Source organism: Chrysemys picta, chromosome 6 (genome assembly GCF_011386835.1).
Source record: "Chrysemys picta bellii isolate R12L10 chromosome 6, ASM1138683v2, whole genome shotgun sequence".
Classification (NCBI taxonomy): Eukaryota; Metazoa; Chordata; order Testudines; family Emydidae; genus Chrysemys; species Chrysemys picta.
Window position 1 is genome coordinate 81,762,593 of NC_088796.1, and position 25,979 is coordinate 81,788,571.

General features: G+C 40.0%; 1 protein-coding gene, 1 long non-coding RNA gene and 1 pseudogene across 2 annotated transcripts; 1 reads left to right on the forward strand and 2 right to left on the reverse strand.

Moving 5' to 3' along the window:
- Positions 1 to 1,196: 1,196 nt before the first annotated feature.
- LOC135984355 (uncharacterized) lies at positions 1,197 to 1,718 on the reverse strand. Its single transcript, XR_010602290.1, has 2 exons — positions 1,582 to 1,718; positions 1,197 to 1,449 (listed from the first exon to the last, which is right to left on the reverse strand). It is a non-coding gene; the product is annotated as an uncharacterized LOC135984355 (long non-coding RNA).
- Positions 1,613 to 25,024, forward strand: LYRM7 (LYR motif containing 7). Its single transcript, XM_005303070.5, has 5 exons — positions 1,613 to 1,899; positions 12,900 to 12,972; positions 15,049 to 15,119; positions 17,764 to 17,845; positions 22,076 to 25,024. The coding sequence occupies exons 1-5, from the start codon at positions 1,882 to 1,884 to the stop codon at positions 22,144 to 22,146; spliced, it is 315 nt and encodes a 104-aa protein (XP_005303127.1). The 5' UTR covers positions 1,613 to 1,881; the 3' UTR covers positions 22,147 to 25,024.
- On the reverse strand, positions 18,337 to 18,436 carry LOC112059975 (U6 spliceosomal RNA; annotated as a pseudogene).
- Positions 25,025 to 25,979: the final 955 nt, after the last annotated feature.

Here is a 25,979-nt window from a genome sequence, read left to right on the forward strand (position 1 = left end):
CATAAGCTTTCGTGGGCTAAAACCCACTTATCGGATGCATGCATTAGCCCACGAAAGTTTATGCCCAAATAGGGTGACCAGACATCCCGATTTTATCGGGACTGTCCCAAAATTTGCTTCTTTGTCCCGCGTCCCAACCAATGTTTGGTTGGGACACTGGATAAAAAAGAAATTTTGCCCTCCGCTCTGGCGCTCGCACCCCCCCTCGCCAGCTCCGCCCTCTCCTTCCCCCATTGGCTCCCTCCCCAAATCCCTCCTCTGGCCCCGCCTCTTCCCCAACCACGCAGCATTCCTCCTCCCTCCCAGGCTTTGCAGCATGGCGGGGCAAGCCTGGAGGGAGGGGGTAGCAGCGGTGCCTGGATCCTGGAGCTGGTGAGTTAGCTCCAGCACCCGGGCACTGGGCGGGTGGGCAAAGGGGAGCTGGCAAGGGAGGGAGACGGGGGGCTCAGCTGTGAGCTCCCCGATGTGCCAGAGGGCTTCTGCCCGGGCCACCCCGCAGGGCAGCGCGGTGGGTCCGGTCGGGAGCAGCGTGGAGCGGGCAGGGGCCAGGTGGGCGGCGCGGGCCGAATCCCTGCTGCTGCCAGGGAGCCCCGCGCCTCTCCCTCCCACTCACAGCTGCGGCTCCTTCCCGGCGGGAGGGAGAGTAGGCGTGGGGGACGCGCGCCGCATGTGGCTGGGGCGGCGAGAGGCGCGTCCCGCCGGGAAGGAGCCGCAGCCGCGAGTGGGCGGGAGAGGCGCGGGGCTCCCTGGCAGCAGCGGGGATTCGGCCCCTGCCGCCCACCTGGCTCCTGCCCGCTCCTCCCTGCCCCCGCCCAGACCCACCATGCCCCGCATATGCCCGTGGGGCGGGAGGCTCCACGGAGAGGGCAGCGCGCGGGGCTGGGGCCTGCTAATGCCCCAAGCCCCTTTAAAACTCTTTTTTTTGCTCCGCCCCCCCTTTTTTGGCTCCGCCCCCGTCCCGATATTTTATACTACTCATCTGGTCACCCTATGCCCAAATAAATTGGTTAGTCTCTAAGGTACCACAAGGACTCCTAGTTTGTTTTGTTTTGTTTTCAATGTATGGTGCTTTTCTTAAACCCAAACTCCTGGAGGTATGTGGTTAGGGGAGAAATGTAGCTTGCTAACCCTCATACTTTCAGAGGGCAGCCTCAGCCTGGCTACACCCAACAGCCACGATGTTTAAATCTCATGGGGTTTTGTTTTGTTTTGGCAATTTCATGCTGGGCCCCTCCTGCTGCCGCCCGGGGGGTTGGAGCTGGGTAGACAAGGCATCCCTGACACAGCGCTGCGGGGGCCCAGACTCTGCCTTGCACGTGTTGGCAGGGCAGCCCCCAACCCCCAGCACGGGCCTGGACAGAGAGCCCAGCAGCACCACGCGCGTAAGGCACCCTAGGGACCCATAAGCTGGAACAGGGGAAACTTATTAGCCAATCACGTTTCTTTCTCCTTATTGCAGCCTAGGGTGACCAGACAGCAAGTGTGAAAAATCGGGACAGTGGGTGGGGGGTAATAGGAGTCTATGTAAGAAAAAGACCCCAAAACCAGGACCGTCCCTATAAAATCGGGACATCTGGTCACCCTATTGCAGCCTAGCTACACCCTCTAGTTTCCCCGCTCTCACGGCTCCGGGGGCACCGTCCTGTCCGGAACCAGTGTTCAAGGGACACGGTTCTATCGGGCACAAATGCCCGCTGCACCCGGAAGTAGCCTCGCCGCCACTAGTAGAGCGCAGGGAAAAGTTCGGCGCAGGCACGGCCAGTAACGTTCCCTAGGGGAGGCGCTGAGACGCTACCGGGGCTGGAATGTGACCTTCCGATTGGCTCCTCATGAGCGTGGTTCCGCTGGCCTGCTGCGTGTGGCGGGGAAGCTGCTGTGGCGATGGGGAGTCGGGCGGAGGTGAGTGAGCGCGCATGCGCGATGCCCCGCTTGCTGAGCATGAGCGCAGTCCGTGACAGACTGCGTAGGGCAGGGTCTGGCTGCGGGGAGCCCAGAAGCGGGCTTGGGGCCGTTTTATGCTCCGCCCCACGAGGATTGGCAAGGCCCGTGATCTTCCCTCGCCCTACGTACCTGCGGTCTCCAGCGCACTGCGAGGATGGGGGAGCTTGGGGCAGGGCGGGGTCCTGAATTTGATTTCTCAAGCCTGCCTTCAAATCACCGACTCCCCATGCTGGAGAAGTTGTGGGTGCTGCAGGTGCCGCGGGCTGCACCAGTGCTGCTTATCCTGTGCCTACAAGCCTGAGGCCTTTTCTACACTACAGCTTAAGTCAACATAACTTATGTCACTCTGGGGTGTAACCGCCCCGCCCCCCATCAACATAACTTACATCGACTTAATGCAGTGTCTATACAGTGCTATGTCAGAGGGTGACGCTTTCCTGTTGACATAGCTTCTGCCACTCGTTGAGATGGATTAATTATGTTGATGGGAGAGCGCTCTCCCATTGATTTACCACATCTTCACCAGACCTGCTAAATTGATGCTGCTGTATCAATCGCAGCAGCGCCGATTTAGTGAGGAAGACAAGCCCTGAGACTTGGGCTGTTGGGAGATGGCAGAGGCCTTCAGGTCTCTCTCACTCATTTCCTGACTCTTGGTGCAGCCTTGGCTTCAGCAGTCACAGTCAGTGAAATGGCATCATATACGCTAAAAGAAATATAGACAGGTGGGACCAAATCTTTGAGTAACTCTGTGCACACATACACACACATGAAAAACAACACCACTATTTTCAGAATTCATTTAAAGTGAATTAAAATTCAGGATATTTTTGAATGGGAGAGAGAATCGTGGTGTGAGGGGAAAGGAAGTCAAGACACACATCTCAGCCTTCTCTGTAATCTGTTATGTGTCAGCCATGAAAGTGACATCAGAAAAACTAGAGAAAATATATAAAGAGAGGTCCTGCCTTGATGAGCTGGAATTAATATAGTTCCTTTTCTTGTGAAAGTATTTAAAGAAGGGATATATTTTCCTTTTGTTGTTTTTAAATTATTTGACATCATATTTTATTAAATGACAGACAGAAGTCAGGAAGGTGCAAGGCTGAGGCCAATTGAAGGAAAATCAATAAACTACTTTCTTTTGTACTGTACATAAGAACAGCCATACTGGGACAGACCAAAGGTCCATCTAGCCCTGTATCCTGTCTTCCAACAGTGGCCAGTGCCAGGTGCCCCATAGGGAATGAACAGAAGAGGGAATCATCAAGTGATCCATCCCCTGTCACCCATTCCCAGCTTCTGGCAAACACGATCCATCAATGATGGACCTATCGTCCATGAATTTATCTAGGTTTTTTTTTTTTAACCTTATTATAGTCTTGGCCTTCACAATGTTCTCTGGCAAAGAGTTCCACAGGTTGACTGTGCATTGTGTGAAAAAATACTTCCTTTTGTTTGTTTTAAACCTTCTGCCTTTTAATTTCATTTGATGACCCTTAGTTCTTGTGTTATGAGAAGGAGTAAATAACACTTCCTTATTTAAGAACATAAGAATGGCCATACTGGGTCAGACCAAAGGTCCATCCAGCCCAGTATCCTGTCTACCGCCAGTGGCCAATGCTAGGTACCCCAGAGGGAGTGAACCTAACAGGTAATGATCAAGTGATCTCTCTCCTGCCATCCATCTCCACCCTCTGACAGAGGCTAGGGACACCATTCCTTACCGATCCTGGCTAATAGCCATTAATGGACTTAACCTCCATGAATTTATCTAGTTCTCTTTTAAACCCTGTTATAGTCCTAGCCTTCACAACCTCCTCAAGCAAGGAATTCCACAGGTTGACTGTGTGCTGTGTGAAGAAGAACTTCCTTTTATTTGTTTTAAACCTGCTGCCCATTAATTTCATTTGGTGGCCCCTAGTTCTTATATTATGGGAACAAGTAAATAACTTTTCCTAATTCACTTTCTCCACACCATTCATGATTTTATATACCTGTATCATATCCCCCCTTAGTCTCCTCTTTTCCAAGCCGAAAAGTCCTAGCCTCTTTAATCTCTCCACATATGGGACTAGTTCCAAACCCCTAATCATTTTAGTTGCCCTTTCTCTGAACCTTTTCTAATGCCAGTATATCTTTTTTGAGATGAGACCACATCTCTACGCAGTATTCAAGATGTGGGCATACCATGAATTTATATAAGGGCAATAAGATAGTCTCCGTCTTATTCCTATCCCCTTTTTAATGATTCCTAACATCCTGTTTGCTTTTTTGACTGCCGTTGCACACTGCGTGGATGTCTTCAGAGAACTATCCAAGATCTCTTTCCTGATTAGTTGTAGCTAAATTAGCCCCCATCATATTGTATGTATCGTAGGGGTTATTTTTCCCAATGTGCATTACTTTACATTTATCCACATTAAATTTCATTTGACATTTTGTTGCCCAATCACTTAGTTTTGTGAGATTTTTGAAATTCTTCACAGTCTGCTTTGGTCTTAACTATCTTGAGCAGTTTAGTATCGTCTGCAAACTTTACCACCTCACTGTTTACCCCTTTCTCCAGATCATTTATGAATAAGTTGAATAGGATTGGTCCTAGGACTGACCCTTGGGGGAACACCACTAGTTACCCCTCTCCATTCTGAAAATTTACTACTTATTCCTATCCTTTGTTCCCTGTCTTTTAACCAGTTCTCAATCCATGAAAGGATTTTCCCTCTTATCCCATGACAACTTAATTTACGTAAGAGCCTTTGGTGAGGGACCTTGTCAAAGGCTTTCTGGAAATCTAAGTACTCTATGTCCACTGGATCCCCCTTGTCCACATGTTTGTTGACCCCTTCAAAGAATTCTAATAGATTACTAAGACATGATTTCCCTTTACAGAAACCATGTTGACTTTTTCCCAACAATTTATGTTCTTCTTTGTGTCTGACAATTTTACTCTTTACTATGGTTTCAAATAATTTGCCAGATACTGACGTTAGACTTACCGGTCTGTAATTGCCAAGATCACCTCTAGAGCCCTTTTTAAATATTGGTGTTACATTAGCTATCTTCCAGTCATTGGGTACAGAAGCTGATTTAAAGGACAGGTTACAAACCATAGTTAATAGTTCTGCAATTTCACATTTGAGTTCTTTCAGAACTCTTGGGTGAATGCCATCTGGTCCCGGTGACTTGTTACTGTTAAGTTTATCGATTAATTCCAAAACCTCCTCTAGTGACACTTCAATCTGTGACAAGTCCTCAGATTTGTCACCTATAGAGGACGGTTCAGGTTTGGGAATCTCCCTAACATCCTCAGCCATGAAGACTGAAGCAAAGATTTAATTTAGTTTCTCCGCAATGACTTTATTGTCTTTAAGTGCTCCTTTTGTATCTCGATCGTCCAGGGGCCTCACTGGCTGTTTAGCAGGCTTCCTGCTTCTGATGTACTTAAAAGGTAATAACAAAATGTTTTTTGAGGTTTTGGCTAGCTGTTCTTCAGACTCCTTTTTGGCTATTCTTATTACATTTTTACACTTAATTTGGCAGTGTTTATGCTCCTTTCTATTTACCTCACCAGATTTGACTTCCACTTTTTAAAAGATGCCTTTTATCTCTCACTGCTTCTTTTACATGGTTGTTAAGCCACAGTGACTATTTTTTATTTCTTTTACTGTGTTTTTTAATTTGGGGTATACATTTAAGTTGGGCCTCTATTATGGTGTCTTTAAAAAGTGTTCATGCAGCTTGCAGGGATTTCACTTTAGTCACTGTACCTTTTAATTTCTGTTTAACTAACCTCCTCATTTTTTGCATAGTTCCCCTTTCTGAAATTAAATGCCAGTGTTGGGCTGTTGAGGTGTTCTTCCCACCACAGGAATGTTAAATGTTATTATATTATGGTCACTATTTCCAAGCGATCCTGTTATAGTTACCTCTTGGACCAGATCCTGTGCTCCACTCAGGACTAAATCGAGAATTGTCTCTCCCCTTGTGGGTTCCTGTACCAGCTGCTCCAAGAAGGAGTCATTTAAAGTATCGAGAAATTTCATCTCTGCATTTTGTCCTAAGGTGACATGTACCCAGTCAATATGGGGATAATTGAAATCCCCCACTATTATTGAGTTCTTTATTTTGATAGCCTCTCTAATCTCCCTTAACATTTCATCGTCCTATCACGGTCCTGGTCAGGTGGTCGATAATAGATCCCTTCTGTTATATTTTTATTAAAGGATGGAATTTACTATTCATAGAGATTCTACGGAACATATGGATTCATTTAAGATTTTTACTTCATTTGATTCTACATTTTCTTTCACATATAGTGCCACTCCGCGCCGCCCCCTCACCTCCCGACCTGTTCTGTCCTTCCGATATATTTTGTACCCCGGAATGATTGTGTCCCATTGATTGTTCCCGCTCCACCAGGTGTGATGCCTCTTATATCAACATCCTCCTTTAACACAAGACACTCTAGTTCACCCATTTTATTATTTAGACTTCTAGAATTTGTATACAAGCACTTTAAAAACTTGTCACTGTTTATTTGTCTGCCCTTTTCTGATGTGTCATATTCTTTTTTTATGTGACTGTTTCTCGTCTGATCTGGCCCATACTATAGTCTCTTCCATCCTCTCCTCTTGACTAAAACCTAGAGAATCTCTATCAATAGACTCTCCTCTAAGAGAAGTCTCTGTCCGATCCACATGCTCCACTGCAGCAATCAGCTTTCCCCCATCTTTTAGTTTAAAAACTGCTCTGCAACCTTTTTAATGTTAAGTACCAGCAGTCTGGTTCCACTTTGGTTTAGGTGGAGCCCATCCTTTGCATTTGCCTTCTCCACACGAGTCCTGATTTTATAGACTTTGATCATATCCCCCCTTAGTCGACTCTTTTCCAAGCTGAAAAGTCCCAGTCTTATTAATCTCTCCTCAGATTAATATGGCAGCTGTTCTGTACTCCTAATAATTTTTGTTGCCCTTTTCTGAACCTTTTCCAATTCTAATATAACTTTCTTTGAGATGGAGCGACCACATCTGCTCTCAGTATTCAAGATGTGGGTGTACCATGGATTTATATGCAGGCAATATGATATTTTCGGTCTTCTTATCTATCCATTTATTAATGATTCCCAACATTCTGTTAGCTTTTTTGACTGCCGCTGCACATTGAGTGGATGTTTTCAGAGAACTGTTCACAATGACTCCAAGATCTTTCTTGAGTGGTAATAACTAATTTAGATCCCATCATTTTATATGTATAGTTGGAACTATGTTTTCCAATGTGCATTACTTTGCATTTATCAACATTGATAAATGCAACTGTAGACCAGAATGCTAAAGACACTAGGGTGCAGAATATGCTGTGGAAACTTCAACATCATAGAACAAACAAGACCTGAGTTTTTAGCATTTCATCTGAAAAGTCTACGTGCACATAAACTGCATGGTGCTCAGTTTACTCAGGATTACATTACTGTGACATTTACAAACTAAACAGATAAATGTAAATCAGACAGGCAGTGAATTTGGAGAGTGTAGAGTTTGAGGGGATTTTTGCTTACATTTAATGGGTGAGTAACATTTTTACTGACATGGGCTAGCACTTCTGGCCTCAAGAGAAGAATTATTTTTAAGACAGAGAGGACACTAGGTACAGTAGTGCAAAGTGAGTGTTCAGGTGCAATGGCCAGTATTTAAAAAGGCATAAAGGTGGGAATCAGAGGATTATGAAGAGGCAGTGAGTGAGGATTTATTGGCAGAATGGAAGAGGGGCTGGGAGGGAGTAGAAAAACAAGAGCAGAGAAGTAGATGTTTATCTACCTTGGAAGAATGAAGGGTTGACTTGACTTTTCTGGGATTTGAACCCTTCATTTTAGAAAATATAGTATTTCAAATACTTCAACAACTAAGGTCTTTAGGTCATCTGTGCAGTATCAAGAACATTATCAACACTCAGTAAATAATAAATAGTAATAACAAACCTTCTGTTCCATACCACATCTCCCTCCATCTCTGTAACTATGTCTGATTCAAGGTGGTGATTTATTTGTGGAATTCCCCAAGGGGGTCGACACAAAGGTCTCCAAGCTATAGATTGAGGTACTAAATGTTGAAATCTACATGACAAATAAGATAAGAGAAAAATATATAAAGGGATGACAATATATTACTTGCTTGAGAAAATGTTAACCCAAAGAAGAGACAGTTTGATGGAAATACTGGGGGAACAGTTCATTTGGTTTCACCTCCTATATATCACTGACTCAAAATTCTATGTGATTCTAATAAGACTCTGTTTTGAAGATAGTAAGCTCATTTGTGTGGTAGAAAGCAGTGCTGATGCTATGTAATTTTATCTCAAACAATTTTAAAAATGTATAGCCTAGAGAAACAATAAACCACAAGCCAAATTTTAAATGTCTCATTTTATGCCAATTCAGATATGTGACTTTCCCCCTCCCTCCAATTTTAGTCAGATGTGTTCTTGCCAGGCCTTAAGGGACACCATGATTAACGATGAGCAAAGTAATCATAACTATTAACTATGACTTATTAAAGAAAGGAAAAAGAGAGAGACAAATCAAGCAGTAAATAATGGTTACTTCAGACACAATCTCTACTGTATATCTCTTAGTGGAGAGTTTTTATCAGTAGCTAAAATAAAACCAAAGTAACCATAGAACTGGAAGGGACCTCGAGCGATCATCTAGTCCAGTCCCCTGCACTCAAGGCAAGACTAAGTATTATCTAGACCATCCCTGATAGGTGTTTTTCCAACCTGATCTTAAAAATCCCCAATGATGGATATTCCACAACCTCCCTAGGCGATTTATTCCAGTGCTTAACCACTCTGACAGAAAGTTTTTCCTAATGTCCAACCTAAAGTGCCCTTGCTGCAATTTAAGCCCATTGCTTCTTGTCCTATCCTCGGTGGTTAAGAAGAATAATTTTTCTCCCTCCTCCTTGTAACAACCTTTTATGTAGTTGAAAACTGTTATCATGTCCCCTTTCAGTCTACTCTTCTCCAGACTAAACAAACCCAATTTTTTCACTCTTCCCCCATAGATCATGTTTTCTAGACCTTTAATCATTTTTGTTGCTCTTCTCTGGACTTTCTCCAATTTGTCCACATCTTTCCTGAAAAGTGGTGCCCAGAATTGGACACAATACTCCAGTTGAGGCCTAATCAGCGCAGAATAGAGCAGAAGAATTACTTCCCGTGTCTTGTTTACAATACTCCTGCTAATAGATCCCAGAATGATGTTTGCTTTTTTTGCAACAGTGTTACACGGTTGACTCATATTTAGCTTGTGATCCACTCTGACCCCCAGATCCCGTCCCACAGTACTCCTTCCTAGGCAGTCATTTCCCATTTTGTATGTGTGCAACTGTGATTGTTTCTTCCTAAGTGAAGTGCTTTGCATTTGTCCTTATTGAATTTCATCCTATTTACTTCAGACCATTTCTCCAGTTTGTCCAGATCATTTTGAATTTTAATCAGATCCTCCAAAGCACTTACAACCCCTACTAGCGTGTTATCGTCCATAAACTTTAAGTATACTCTCTATGCCATTATCTAAATCATTGGTATAATATAGATAAAATAAAACAGTGCATAGATGCTGTGCAGCGTATAGAAATGAAATTCCTTTGTCTAAGGGTTGGTGAATTCGTTTTGTTAGGGTTTTTTTTGTTTGTTTGTTTGTTTTTTGTTTTTTTAAATTATGGATTACCTAATTGGACAGAGGTAAGTGATCTTAACTAAGTCCTATGAAACTGAAGAAGGTTTTTAACTTAAAAGAAGCCATTCAAGGAGCAGTCTTAACACAGGCAAATTAATTATTAAGAATCTTAAACTCAAAGCCCACACTTTCTCTGTTTATTACGGTTAACTTATGTCTCCTTTTCAGGAATACATAGTCTATCTAAGCAACCTGGTGTTTAACAGGAAAGACTGTTATTACTTAAATTATAACAGTATTTCCATATCCCCTTAAAATCACTTCAAGAAAATTGTAATTCTAATCCTTTGGCAGTGCTTTTGCAAACCAATAGTGTCAAAGTCTCCGTGATGTCATCATTATGCAGAAGCAGTGCTGCACTGGAAAGTTGCTTCTTCTTGCTGTGTTGTGACTTCCTTGCTTTGAGCTGTGTTGTTTGCTTGCTTGTAGAGGTGTTGTTCACTTGTTGGATCAACACCTTCATGGAATGGTCCCAGTAGCTTCTTCAGCTCATGAATATGCAATCTGCTAATGCATATGCGGCAGGGTTTTAATTCTTTAAAAGAATGATTATATTGCTTTAGATATGGGAAACTCTTGAACATCTTTAGGTTAGTGTTTTAACTCATTCTTTTCATATAGTCGATTTTTTGAGAAATGCCTTAACTTCCATCAGGTTTTAATTATCATTGAAATTTCTGTTTAAATAAGTCAAAACACTCTCATTTTCTATGTGGAAGTCTTTCAACTCTTAGAATAGTTTTTTTAAAAGCTTAAATAATTCTTAAGGACTTAATTTTAATGGTCATCAAATAAATTATTGTCCTTTCTCACCATCCTTGGAGAGGTTCTTCTGGCCTTCCTGAGTTTGGTAAGGAGTTGCTTAAGCATTGTCAGATAAGTATTCATTCCCTAATTATTATGAATATTTTTACACTCAAGAGGTTTCTTATATTAGTAATTGCTAATAGTATGACCATGATATATTTGTTCAGGGGACATCTCACTATTCACATAATGGTATCAGGCAGTTATTAAATGAAGCTTGCATTTAGATATAATAATACTTGCAAATATGCATCTCAGAAGAAGTTATTCATCCAAGGAATTTGAGGACAAGAAAAGCTTTCACCTTTTCTGTTGATTAGAAGTAACCAATAATTTCTGTAAAACATTTCCCAATCATATAAGTTCTCCTTAACATTTAAAGAATAAGAATTTTAGAGCGTTTATAAAAGAAATCAGTTTAAATAAGATTATTTTTAGAATTCTTTGTGTTTAAAATTAAGGTGCTTTTTTATTTTTCTTTCAAAGAGGTGGGGTGAAGAGGCCCACTTTTATTACTTAGTTTACAGTTCTGATAATACATCCTAAGCACCACCTCCCTTTGGAGTATCCTGACTAAAGCATTCCACTCTTTGACACAACCATGTCTCTTTCTAAAACATAAATATTATACAAAGTTTGTTTTCTTGAGATAAAAATCATGTCTATACCAAACTGGTATCTTCTACAGGTTGGAAGTCCCCTGTTCTTTGACAATTCCCTTGTTGGTTGTTTGCCCTTTTCACCAAATGACTCCTAGATTTATAACCTGTCATTTGTAGTACACTTACAGTTTGGAGTAAAAGACTCCTATCAAATATTCTATACAAGGCACACATCAGTAGCTAACACATTTATACTGTATATTTGAAAGATGTCTATATAAGAAAATATGGAATGTTAAAACTAACTAGATGCTCTAAAGATGCATTCCAGAGTCTGTGTAAATACACTTGAAGGTAATAAATATGACTTTATGGCTAAGGAGGTATCCTCCTCTGACACTTCTGGTGCTTGTCCTTGGTTGACAGAGAGCAGAGATTTCCTATAAATTTCCTTAATTAGCATTTCAACCAAAACCCTAAGCATATGAATTATTCTATTCTATAAACATATGATGTTCATAAGTATCTACTAAAATTCAGTAAAGGCATAGGCATGCTTATAATAACCTTTAATAATAATAATAATAATTAATAATTTTAAAACCAATTTTTGCATATGTATTTCCATCGTGTAATTCAGTGTTTTTGAGTAGCTTCTCCTGACCAAAGTCATTACCTAGTGATCTTGTACTTATTGTTAGAGAGGAACTTCCAATTTGGATGGGTTTTGCTGTATCATCTTTATGTTTACACTATGTGGTTCTATTGAAAATGTAATGTTTGGACATAAGCTTTCCAAGCTGCTGTTTTGAGGTCATCTTATTCATTCAGTTTTGTGACACTGTCTTATAAATGAGTTGATGCTGTCAGTATTTCAGAACCATGAACTATATCCTATGAGAGCTGTAGCCTCTGCTGGTCCAGGTTTTTGGTAGAGCTTCTTGGCTCTCTATGAGCTGAGGGATGAAAACATTGTCTAATATTTAATAGTAAAACTAAGCTCTGATGATACCCAGTATTTTCACTTAATTGGGTGGCTTTTACTGTACAGTTGCAAGTCCATATCCTGTAAATTTTACTTTGCAGGCATGAGTGTTTTTGTGCTGGTCTCTTTGCAGGAGTAGGGCCATAGAGGTCAAAATGGTGACTTCAGTTCAGTCTTTTGTGTCTTCAGTTCAGTCTTCAGTAGACCCTCAGAGTTACATACCCTCAGGAATGGAGGTTGTTCGTAATGCTGAACAAAATGTTATGGTTGTTCTTTCAAAAGTTTACAACTAAACATTGACTTAATACAGCTTTGATACTTTACTATGCAGAAGAAAAATGCTGCTTTTAACCATCTTAATTTAAATGAAACAAGCACAGAAACAGTTTCCTTACCTTGTCAATCTTTTTTTTAACTGTCCCTTTATTTTTTAGTAGTTTACATTTAACACAGTACTGTACTGTATTTGCCTTTTCTTTTTTGTGTGTGTATGTGTTTCTGCTGATGCCTGATTGCATATTTCCGGTTCCAAATGGGGTGTATGGTTGACCACTCAGTTTGTAACTCTGGTGTTCATAACTCCTGAGGTTCTACTGTATTTTAGATATCAAGAATTGTTATGTCTTCTGTGTTCTATATCTCTGTTTTATCTGCAAAAAGTCTGAATTGAGAACATTTCTGACAGAATGGTTCTACTCTAGCTGGTATGAAGGAAACAATAGAATGCAAAAAGATACCTTTTTTAATTGAAAAAATATTAATTTTACTTAAGAAATCCTATTAACAAACAAAACACATTTATTGTTGACTTGTATTTTGTTAACAGGTTTTGAAGCTTTTCAGAGCATTGCACAGAACACGGCAACAGGTTTTTAAAAATGATGCCAGAGCCCTAGAAGGTAAGAATTTTTGTCTTCCTAGTGGATCCTCTGCATCTCTACAAAAGCTCTAAGGACCCTCCTCCCTTCTGCATGCCCCGGTCGTGAAGATCTCCTACAGCAACTATCATCCCTCTGTCTGAGGGGACCTGAACTAGATGAACCCCTTTTTGGAACCTGCTGCTGTTTAAGCAGCTTAAGGGGTTCAGTCAAACAGGGCAAAGAACTCTTTCTTCTTTTGTGAGTGGAGTTTGTATGTAGCCTCGGCTGGTCCAGGGAGCAGACAGATGGAACAATGAGGAGTCCTTGTTGCACCTTAGACGCTAACAAATTTATTTGGGCATAAGCTTTTGTGGGCTATAACCCACTTCATAAGCTGCATGGAGTGAAAAATACAGTAGGCAGGTATAAATATAGAGCACATGAAAAGATGGATATTTATACCTGCCTACTGTATTTTTCACTCCATGCATCTGATAAAGTGGGTTATAGCCTACAAAAGCTTATGCCCAAATAAACTGGTTAGTGTCTAAAGTGCCACAAGGACTCCTCATTGTTCTTGCTGATACAGACATTTGTTTAGTGCATAGCAGTCCACTGGGGAGCCAAAATGCAACGTTTCACACTCTGAAAATAAATTACTAGTTAACTGTTAAAGAACTTCATAAAGCTTGGAAGACCAATTTGGCTCCTTTTTTGTACATTTATTTACTATATGTTCCATTCTATGCATCTAATGAAGTAGGCTGTAGCCCATGAAAGCTTATGCTCAAATAAATGTGTTAGTCTCTAAGGTGCCATAAGTACTCCTGTTCTTTCTGCAGATACAGACTAACACGGCTGCTACTCTGAAACCTGTCATAGAGGATCTTGAGAGCCTGCCTTCCCACCTCAGTAACTGTTCATGTGGTGAGGGAAAGGTAAATGTAGGGTGCAGAGCAGGGTCTTTTGGCATCAACTCTATTCCGCTGTTCCAGGGAGGTAGCTAATTTAATCCTACTCTCTGCTTCCCTCTTCTCCTCTCCTTCCTCCAGTTTTCCTTTCTTTGCAATGAGGGTCGGTTAGGAAAGCAGACAATAGCAGATCTTGGAGCACTGGCCAACACTGAGTAGGAGATTCTAAAGTTGCTATGTTAACAGAAGCAGCAATGCTAGTGTGAGGAAGAGGGAGCCCATTAATACCAGTTTATGGAAAATGTAAAAAGCAGCCTTTTAGGAAGGGAAGAGAGTTTTCTCCCTGTCAGTTCTAAGAGTCTTCTGTCCTCTCTTCCACCAAACATACATGCATGCACACACACTATAAAAGATCAGAAACAGGAATGGCTTTAGTGAAAAACTGACTGCAGAAGTGCTGGAGCTGAGGAACAAGGCAGGGAGGGAAATAATGCTTAGAGTATTTGCCTCAAATTGTTGTGATTTTCCCCTTCACCCATCTCGGAGGAATAAGGAGGGGAAATCTCTCCTTTCCCCATGCTGCCCATTACCCACATATTCCCAAAGATTAAATTACATCTCTGGCTAGAATCAAGCCAGTAAGTAATTTTTTAAGCTGTAATGTTATGAAAAATTTTTCAGTAGAACAGAACCATGTGGTTCTAAAATTGTAGTCTTGTTGATTTTCTAAAACAGTGAATCTCAGGTGTTCTAGGCTACCAAACACCCGAGTTGTTTGTGTACAGTTGTTCTTAAAATGAATAACACAACTCCATCAGATAGTAAACATGCATATTTGAACTGAGCAGATACAAATACGAGTGATATATAGTAGTATTTTGAGCTTTTTTTTTTTTTTTAAACAAATCATTACAACACATTTTTGGTGTGGGAATAAAACATGCTATCACTCAAGTTCCACAGAGATCTTGAAGTACAAGGCTCTGATCTGAGTGAAATATGAAGAGGACAGGTAGGTAGTAAAAGGACCATGGCTGTAGAGCAGCATCAACAAACAAGGGGCAAATTTGTCTACCTGAGATGGGTTTTAGCTGCTAAGGAATGTGGGTTTTGAGCCAATGACAAAGGACTGATAATAAGTGAGGGAATTAAAAAAACAACAACAACAAAACCTAAACAACTTTATTTTATTTGCCCCCTTTAGCTGCAAGACAAAAGATAAATGAAGAATTCAGAAACCATCAAGATGAGACCTCTTCTGAAAGAATAGCAGAGGTACTTTCATTGTGATGCTATTCTCCACTTAATAGTATAAAGTCTAATAATACTTTATATTCACATATTTTATCAAAGGATCTCAGAGCACTTTGCAAACACTAATTGAGCCTCACAACCAGAGCTTTGTGAATTTCAAAATGTAATTTCATGGAACTTTGTGTACAAACTTATTTTCTATTTTGTGTCCTGCTGTCACCATCAGTTTATGTAAAAATTACAAATGGCAGTTTTCACATTAAAAATTGTATGAAAAACAGTTTTCCATGTTTACAATTCAAAGCCATTTTTGCTCTGCCTATTTTCAAGTTAATAACAAAATTAGAATTGTTTTTCGAAATTGTTGTCCATTTAGTGGAAATATTTTGCTTGTTTCTCCTTATGCAATCAAGCTAAGTATTAGACTGGTTATCAGAATAGATGATCATAATGGGCCCTCTAGTCTTAAAATCTATGAATGACTCTCTTATATTCACTCTACAGATGGATGAAATGGGGCACAGAGGTTAAGTGACTTGCCCAATGTCACACAGTGAGGCTACATCTATGCTATGAGCTAGAGGTATGATTCCCAGCTCGTGTACATGTACTCATACTAGTTCACATCGAAGTAGCATGAGTATGTGTATGCAAGCTGGGAGACCCCCCCAGCTCATTAGTTTAGATGTAGGCAGTTATTGGCAGAGCTGGCAATAGGGCCTACTAGTTCTGACTCATATCATATCACAAACTCCTTCCCTCCCAAATAATCAAGTGCTTGTGATTAAGTTGTTAATACAGATGCATTAATTACCTCACCTGTCTTTATCTCTCTGGTAAATTAAGGGACTACAGTGTAGAAAATTCTTTTAGCTCACTATATAATTCAGACTTTCCCAGCTGTTATGTAACACATTTGCAAAGCTGTTTTAATTAGCAGTAAGATTATGAATTTACTTGGGCCTGCAATTATTAACATTGAAACAATGTGAACTGGAGGTTTTATTTTACTATGCATGATGAAGAAGTGAATGAATTGTTGTCACTCTTCTAATTCAGCATATTTTCCAATTCATTGAATTCTCTTTAGAAATCCTCTTGTAGACACATGTATGCTACTCCTCCTGAATCCATGAGGGGAGGCATTAGAAGAAACCACATATATATTTAAGCATGTATTGTAGGAAAAAACAAACTAAGACAATCAGTTCAGTACTTGGCATCCTAGCACCCACATATCACTGACGTTAACACTTCTGAACATTCATTCAGGACTCTCTCTAGCATGTCTGCTTGTTGCCAAGCAACAGCAGCAATATTTCTGTGCGTGTATCCTAGGCATCAAGTTCTGTCTTCTGTTCTGTTTTTTAATTTAATGATATAACACTGTTTTAATTGATGTACAGATAAGATGCCAGGTAAAATTCTCAAAGCTGCATTTGTTAGGAGTGGTGATCTACAAAATGCACATATCTAATATTGACTCTTCTTTTGATGCTAGTTAATTGGCATATTCATTGAGTGAAAGATCAGTGGATAAAATTCTTGGTCTCCAGCAAGGCCATGATGATATCCATGGTGGGGGGGGGGGGAAACACAACCTGTCATGTTTAGTAATTATTGTGCATTTATATGCTGAAGTGCCATTAATGCAGAAGAATTGGACCAAAGAGTGCTTTACAGAAACAGTCAAAACTGTTTGGCCCCAAGCACCTCAGTACTTCTGAAAAACAGGCCTCCTATTCAGGTATCCGTATATAGACTTTGGTGCCTAATTTAAGGCATCCATTTTTCAAAATCTTGACCCTATTTATTTGTTGCTTCATCCACTGCCAGAGTAGAATATAGCACATGTTTTCCAACCCATGACATTAAACAGTTTTTAGGAAAAGAAGTGAAGAATAACTACCTGAGAAACTTTGCAATGTAAGAAACTCTGTTCCCCCTAGGCTTCTCACTTGTGCAGCTGTATACATTGCAGGAAGGCACTGCATACAAATAAGTACTAGCCATTTAACAAGTTCTGTCTTTTTGGCAAGGGGCATGCACATGGAGACCTCTGTCATGCTTCCTCTCAAATAGGGAAGGGATTACAGTGTTGTAATCACACACTCCTAATGCTGCTGATCTCTAGGGAGAGGGGGACTGCCCCTTCCCCCGGCCACTCCTGCTGCTTTTGATCTCCTTGCTGTGGCATCTCAGCACCATTGACTCCTCTTCTCAGATTGGGCAGAAAAAGAGGGGCGAGAAGTCCAAAACGTACCTGAACTGTAAAGAACTGACTGCTTGATGACAATTCTTGCAAGATGTTCCTCCTGGAGTTTAGGATAATTGGACACAAATTAAAATATAATTACTCTGGTAATCTACCTACCTAAATATTCTCCTGCAGTTTCAATTAAATACAGTATTTTCTATTGCTGTGTGTGTTATCAAACAGTAGACTTGTTTCATCCCGGGGGCTGTACCCCAGAGTGACTTATGTATCAGTTCATAAAGCACTTTGGGATCCTCCAGGATAAAAAGCACTATGTAAATACAAGATGCCCTATTATTCAGAAGATATAAAAATACTGACGATATTTGATTTATACTTGTCAAACATGGAAAATGTCTACAAGAGTAATTTTGCACTGTTTTAATTGCTCTGTTTTTTCTTTACCAGCTTATGAAAATAGGTTCAGATGTCGAAGTTCTGCTCAGAACATCTGTTATACAGGGACTTCACACAGGTTCTGACAGTCTGAGTAAGTAGAGCTGCACAGCATCTTTTTTTTTTTTTTAATGGTATTTAGAACTGTGCTGAACTTCAGTGACAAAACCTGAAACTGAGGGTGTGTGTTGTGTTGTATATTATTTACCCCAAACTTGGGCCAGGTTCATTTAGATTTGAGAGGCTAGGTCGAATTATGGTGTCTGGTGGAAGATTTGTGATGCTTGCTTGATTGGTTTTGACCTAAAGCCAGTCAAATCTTTGCAGTATTGGGTTCATTCACATCTGAAATTGTCAAACTCGAAAAGTGAACCAGTATGAACCCCAAAAAAGTCTCGTACGTGCCCTCAAGTTTCCCATAGTCCTACATGTGATTGGTGTTTCCTCTAAGCATGCATGTTCATGGCTTTCAGGCATCACAGAGAGCACCGTCTGTGATACACTTCAGGAGATCCTTCACCCTCTTCCTTCTTTCATCTCCTATTGTGGGGAAACTGGTGCCAGCCCTGAGCTTGCTGGGACTCCTCCTGCCATTATCGCTTCACGAATTTGCATGTCATCCTTGCGCACGGGCCATGCTAATCTTCTCTGTATCGTTCCAATTTTAGTATATGTGCAATCGCCCATTTTCCCCCTCCTTCTGCATCTGCTAGGAAAATGGGCACTGTGGTAGGCACCTGCTCTTGCTTTGTGTTGCCACTACTGTGGGGAAAGTGGATACAGTCTCAATCAGCTCCTCTCCATCTCCTACTTTTGGGGAAATTAAATTCTATCCCAGATGGCCCATCCCTCTGCTAAGGTAAGAGAGTGAAGAAAAGGAAATAATGTATGAGGACTGAGTGTGGGTTAATGAGGAGTGGACAGGGATGAGAGGGAGAAGGAATGGGAGTGGTAAAGGCTGGCCTTAAGCTCTAGGAGTCATTTGTCTCCCAAGTCGGAAAACTAAATTAGAATCAACATCATGAAGTTCTGTATCCTGAAACTTTAATTGATATGAGTGCCTTTTATGTATTTAACTTTCTTTGCTCTATTTTGAGTTTTATTGAAAATAGACAAACTCAAACCCATGCATTGTGGATCAATTTCACATATCCATGTATGTCAGAAGTGTGTTCTAGATTTGACTGAGGTTACAGGGAAGGTCTCAGCGCTTCCTGTATCATTTTAATGTCTCTTCTTTTGTGTAATAAATAGTGACACACTCATTTAAGCAAGATGTCGTCCTTTCTGTGAACTTCCTTAAAGCCTAATGCAGGGGTTCTCAAATTGGAGGTCAGGACCCCTCAGGGAGTCGTGAGGTTATTACATGGGGGGGTCACGAGCTGTCAGCTTCAACCCCAAACCCCACTTTGTCTCCAGCATTTATAATGGTATTAAATATATAAAAAAGTAGTTTTAATTTATAAGGGGGGGTCGCACTCAGAGGCTTGCTATGTGAAAGGGGTCACCAGTACAAAAGTTTGAGAACCACTGGCTTAATGGTACATAAACATTAAGGATGTCTTTTTGGAATTTCTAACCTGTTAGTGTTTCCTCTCTATCAGTCTTGAATGAGACCAAGCTTTGCCCTTACTCTGTGTTTAACAGCATGTAGCACGATGGGGCCTCTAAGCACCACCTCAATGAAAATTTTTACTTTTTCTTTATAGTTATCTAACTGGCCAGCTGAAGTTAGCCTGAGTATTAAAAAACAAAAAGTGTAAAAATTATGCATAATGTGTATGATTTGGACTGTATGTCAGATCGAGAAGGCTTTGGATCCCTGTACCCAAATATGAAGTTGTAGTCTATGGTTTGAAATCCCCTTTTTGCAAGAACAATAAAGAAATTGGGCATGCCTAGCTCTCTGTTCTTCGGCTGCTTTATTTCTAGGTTATCCCAAGTAAAAGAATGGAATTATTATAAAGGAGATGGATCAAAGGGGTCATTATAGAAGTTTAGAATGTCATGAATAGTAATAAAGGTAAATAGGGTACTCCTATTTACACGTTCGCATTATAAAGGAAAAAGGAGACATTCCATGATGTTAGAAAGACAGTAATTTAAACTGATAAAAAGAAATCCATCTCTGTTTTACACAATACATCATTAATTTATGGAACTTACTGACACAAAATATCTTTGAGACCAAGAGCTTGGAGTTCAAAGAAAAAAAAAGTAGATGTTCAGATGCATAATGAAAGAATTAATGCTGACATTAGATGGGATAAAAGCAAAGCATTTTTTAGAAAGCATACACAAACCCTTATGCTTCATGGTAATAGGCCAATTACTAAGTGCCAGAGGTTAAGAAGAGACTTTCTCTGTGAACAGGGTATTCCATAACTATCCAGTAGTTGGTTTGTTGCATCTTTCTCGGAAGCGTCTGGTATTGATCACCGTGATCCAGCATGCTGAACTAAATGGACCTACAGTACTATGGCATTGACTACATTCCTGATCTAATTGGTTGTTCTTGGAATACCATTAAAGAATTTATGAAACTCTGATCAGAATATTGTGGATATTAGCTATCATGCAGAGAGAGATATTAAGATTCACTTCATTGAGAAGGAATACATTTCCATAGAAACTAACGTCCTATATTGGTTTCTAAAAATATCCTAGGCGTACTCTTTTTTTAATTTCAGCCAGCACTGGACAGTTAAGTCTGAAAAAAGTTTTAAAAATGATAAAGAGATTTACAGCTAGGAGCTTGTGTTAGTCACATTATTCAGAATCTCACTACACAGATTTTTTGAGACATTGCTGTGCAGCCTGTCAAGTCAAATTATCCACTGTTGTGCAAGAGAGTTGGCACTGGTCAACTTGTTTTTATTTTGCAGAATAAACTGATATAAGTAGAGCTTTTCTCATCCTAATTTACCACATATGCAATGCACCCTGATGGTTTTCACTTTGGGTTTGCTATAGTGATGCATGAGATGTGTGCCAAACTTTTATTTTTCAGTGAGAGGTTAGGAGGTTCTGTCCCCATTAGTCTTTTTTATTTGTCCAAGTATCAGAGGGGTAACCGTGTTAGTCTGTATCCAGAAAAACAACAAGGAGCCCGGGGGCACCTTAAAGACTAACAGACTTATTTGGGCATAAGCTTTCGTGGGTAAAAAACCCACTTGATCTGAAGAAGTGGGTTTTTTACCCACGAAAGCTTATGCCCAAATAAATCTGTTAGTCTTTAAGGTGCCACCGGCCTCCTTGTTGTTTTTATTTGTTCATTCTTCCTCCTCTATCCTGTTTGGTTTATACTTGTATTTCTCTCTCATGCACAAAGTCTTGTCCCTAAAATGTAGAGGAAAAAATACATGTGAACACTGGGACATGAATGTTTCCCTCATAGGTAGAACACAAACAAAATATTCAATCCATTTAAAAATGTGTTTAATACTGTTTTAATACCACAGCCAGAAAATGAAAAAGAAATGCAGCTTCAAGGGAAGCAATTTCCTTGATTTTTCTATAATATATGGAAAAACAACATACTTTGGATGAGACGTGACTGATTACACAGATGGAATGGAATTTGGAGTGTTTTAGAAGTTTACTGTACCTTTGTTTAGTACTTGCCTGACTAGTCAAAGTACAGGATTGTGTTTGTAGCCATGGTGCCTCGGCTTGTAGGTGGTGCCAGTTGCACAAATCTGACAGCCCTCAGGTGCAGAACTCCCAAGTGGATATCCAAGGAGCCAGATGGTCAAAACTTTATTAGAGCCAAGGGCAGTTAGCACAGTGCACAGCCAAGAAAAACCCAACACACTGCTCTTTTCTCCTGCAATAAATGTCATCTGATACTTGATTTTTCTGCTGTTCTTAAAAGAACAGGTACAGCATTAATAAATGTTACAGATTTTAAATGAGGTGTCTATATATTTTAAAGTATGTTTTATGCATTTTGAAATTTGTATTTAAATACATTGGAATCAGGATTGCCAGAAACGTTATAATTTGCTATCTGTTTTGCTAAAATGTCTTTACATGAGAAATGGCAAAATGTAGCAATGATAGACAGTTAAAGTGTTTTCAAGGATGTTATTAATAGCAAAATAGGTGGAGGAGGTGGAAGAGATTTCTGATGAACAGAAGTAAAATGTTAGTACATTTTTGTTGGCTTAGGAAATTACCATAGTGCTTCTTGTAGGTTTAATTTAAAACTAGATGGTCTGTAGTAAGCTGTTTCATTGCTTGTAAAAATATTAAAGGCCATGTATATTTTTGTAGATCATTATGATAAAATATTATTCTTACTGAGTTTGTTTGTTTGTTACAGTGCTTATACCCAGGAAAGATCTGCTACTAGACAATGTTCCTTACTGTGATACTCCACCACGAAAGCTTTGAACCTTCAAGGAATAAAGTACATCTTTTTTTATTTTCTTTTTCTCAAACCAAAATTAATTTCCTGGAACAAAATCCCTGAAAACAAGTAGCTGAAATCTCTGTGTTCAGACTAAACTTAGAAAATATTGAATCCTTTTGGCAGGAAACAAAGATTAACTCAATCCACTGATTGTACTCTGAACTAGGAAGGTGTGTTTGAGAGAAGCAAGATTGATGTTGTGTTTCTTCTCTTTATTAGGAAGGATTACATTTCCATAGAAACTAAAGTCCTATGTTGTTTTCTAAAAATATCCTAGATGTACTCTTTTATCTCTGCCAGCACTGGGTATTGTCAAGTCTGAAAAAAAGACTCCAGAGAAAATGTTTCATTGTCTTTCGGAGGATTTGCAAAGATTAATAATAATAATTACAAATAGAAGTAGAGTGTTTAGTCCTGAAAATATTTATTTATAAATTCAAATATATTGACAAACTGCTGCAAAATAATGGTGAAAAACATTCTATAATGTCTAGTTATCTTTTTAATTTTAAATTGCACCACAGACCTGTTTTCTGAAATTGTCATTATCTGTACAATAGTGCACTGGTAGATTGAGAGGGTTTTTATAAGGCACACCTAAATAAATTATCAGCCTTTACAGATAGGACAATGAGTCTGTGTTTATATTTTTAATGTGCAAGGGTGACACAAGACTGTATTGGGTTTGACTGTTTGGATCACACTGGAGCAAGGAAACTTAGTCAGCCTAACAAATTGTGCTATGTTAATTAGACCAAAAAGAACTTGCATGTTATGACCATAGGTTGATCTACTGAGGCATTTGTCAAAAATAGAGGCTGATCACATTCAAAGTGGTGATCAGTAATAACATGGCTGTGTATGCATTTTATTGCCAGAGCCAATAATTTTAGTTTCAAAAAATAATTAATTGGAATAACCTGATATAAGTATTGTCAGCGAGGGAGATGCAACCCACCAGTATTTGATAGATATATTTTGATAGAGAGAAATGATGGGGGGGGATCTAGTCAGTTTATTCAAATGAATGTGGTAGCAAAACTAACTACATAAAATGTAAAATGTTCACTCTGATTCACAAAATTGCCTTATTCTGTCATTCTTCAAATTAGAAAGTAGTTGTACATTATAAAAAAGTATAATAAAATAGATTGGTAAATGAAAATTCAATCTGAAATTATTTAATAAGCAAGTGTCAAGCAACCTGATTTGCTGACATTATCTTATTTAAAGTAATTTTTATTCAACCTACATCACCTTATTTCATTTTTTTAAAAGAGCCATCTAGTTCTTGCTGTTTAACTAGCTGCTATGGGCCAATTGACTTCACTTTGACTTGGAGCGAGCCCTGCTGAAAGTATACATCAATGTTTGTATATATAAAAAACCTACTGATATCAACAGTAGATGGCAGTCTTCCGTATATATTAAGGAACTGTACACAGTGCAAGTGAAAATAGTTTTTGTAAACTTGTGCATATTCTGCCACTATGCACATGTCTGTTTGTTTAGTCCTTGATATGCAATATATGGAATAGAAATCAACCCATACTTAAACTGATCAGTATGCTGTCAATGTGTCATCATTATTGAAGTGTGCACTCCCTTGAAAGGAAACATACACCTTAAGGGTCCTCTAATGTAGTGAGTCCCCACACCGTTGAGTAAAGATGGTTCCAGATTCTGTCCCTCAGATCCACACCTAAAAAGGTCCCTCTGCATGTATCTCCTACTTGCAGTGCATAAAAGTGGCCATTTCCCTTGACTCTGCAGATAGCCGTCTGTGTAGTATCTATGGCTGCTGAAAGGACAGAAGGACTGAGGGGAGATGCATTGTTTTTCCCCATGCTTGTGAAGAATATCTGGAAAACCCTAAATATGTATGACATTTTCTGTGGTCCTCTTCTGTGCAGTGCACTCTCACTCCAGGAGTGAAAAGGCCAGGGGCAGCTGCTGGTAATGGAAGATCTGGTATGTGGTTCCAGTGGAGCTGGAAGGCAACTCAGCACTAACGAGGAGGTACAGGACCACCTCATGGTGGCCCAAACCTTCTGTTTGTTCTTTGGTTTGGGTGGATGAATAACTTTCCCTCATCCTTGTGAAACAGTTGGGGAAAATTCAATGGGACAGATTAGCTGATCTTAGGGGACTAATGCAAGGAGAACCTAACCAATAATCAAATATCATGGAACTGCAGATTCAGCATCATATTCCAGACATGGTCATCAGCATGCATGGAATTCCATGAGCACACTGTATACCTCCGTTTCCTTATATATTGTAATATATATAAAACTCTAGAGCTGTTTTTCCCTGAATAATATATATCGCTGAAACCCCTCTGAGTTTTGCCCTTGGTTTAATGGACATAGGTTTGTAGGAAGAATTGTATCAGTGCATTCTGCTTATGGTTCTAATGCATTAAAATTACATGCTCCTTGCTGTCATCATATATTCCTGGGCAGTGGACCCACAGTGAAGTTTCAAATGCAAGGAGGAAAGAAATCAGTCTTGACATACAGTGCTGTTAATGCAGAGCATTGCCAAACCCTACTGGTTGCTCTTGAGTCTTAAATGAGAATTGAAACCCAGAACTGGTTTTGAGTAGGCAGGTGACTCTCAAAAGGTCTGTGATCAGGGCAGGCCCTAGACCAAATGATGCCCCAAGCAAGGAGCATCTTTGGTGCCCCCTCTCCCCCCGCACCATTTGTTAAACATTTTAATACCTTATTTTTTTATTGCATTTGTAGCCCATTTCACAACTTTGGTGCATGATTTATCCCTGTCATGCTAGGATCTGTAAATCTGTATTTATTCATGCCATATGTAAGCAAATAAAGAAAAATTGTTTCCTCTTAACTTATAGAACGAAAGAACGGCCATACTCGGTCAAACCAAAGGTCCATCTAACCCAGTATCCTGTTTTCCGACAGTGGCCAATGCCAATTCCCACAGGGAATGAACAGAACAGGGAATCAAGTGATCCATCCCCTGCCCATTCCCAGCTTCTGGCAAACAGGCTAGGGACACCATCCCTGCCCATCCAGGCTAATAGCCATTGATGGACATATGCTCCATGAATTTATCTAGGTTTTTTTGTTTGTTTGTTTGTTTGGTTTTGAACCCTGTTATAGTCTTTTTAATTTTAAGAATACTTTTTAACTTTAAGAAAAAATTTTAATTTTAAGAATAACTGAAATGTACTAACATCAAGAAATTGAACTGTGCACCAACATTGGGTGGACCAGTATTAAATAGTGTTACAGTAAGTGACAGCCTGAGACTATTAACCCTAAGTCTTTAGTTCTAAAGGTCGCTTTTCTGACCTTTGACCTTGCGAACCGAAGCCCAGCGTCAGAGAGATCCAAAGACTGGCCAATGGCATTTTCAAGCAATAAAATAACAAGCGATGTCACTCTCGTCAGCCATCGTTAATCAAAGACATGTTTAATGAGCCTGAACTTCGAAAAGCTGCACTTACCACTCGTGACTGTGACTGGCAGCATGAGCAGAATCCTCAAAGCTATCCACACGTTAGGAAAAGCATCCGTCAGCTCTGCATCATGAATGAATTGGAGAACTTGGAGAGGAAAGTGCTTCCTGTGTGGAAAAATGTGACTGATGTCCAATTCAACATAAAAACATCTATCATTGATGTCCGAACATTCCCCATGTGTCAACGTCCAGTGAAGGTCTGTACAATTGTTCGAGTGTTTTCCTGTCCACTGGCAGTTTACTAAGGTCATGCAAACCCCTTCAGGTCTTTTTGTGGTGCTTCATTTGTCTGAAACTTTCTTCGATGGACACTTGAGCA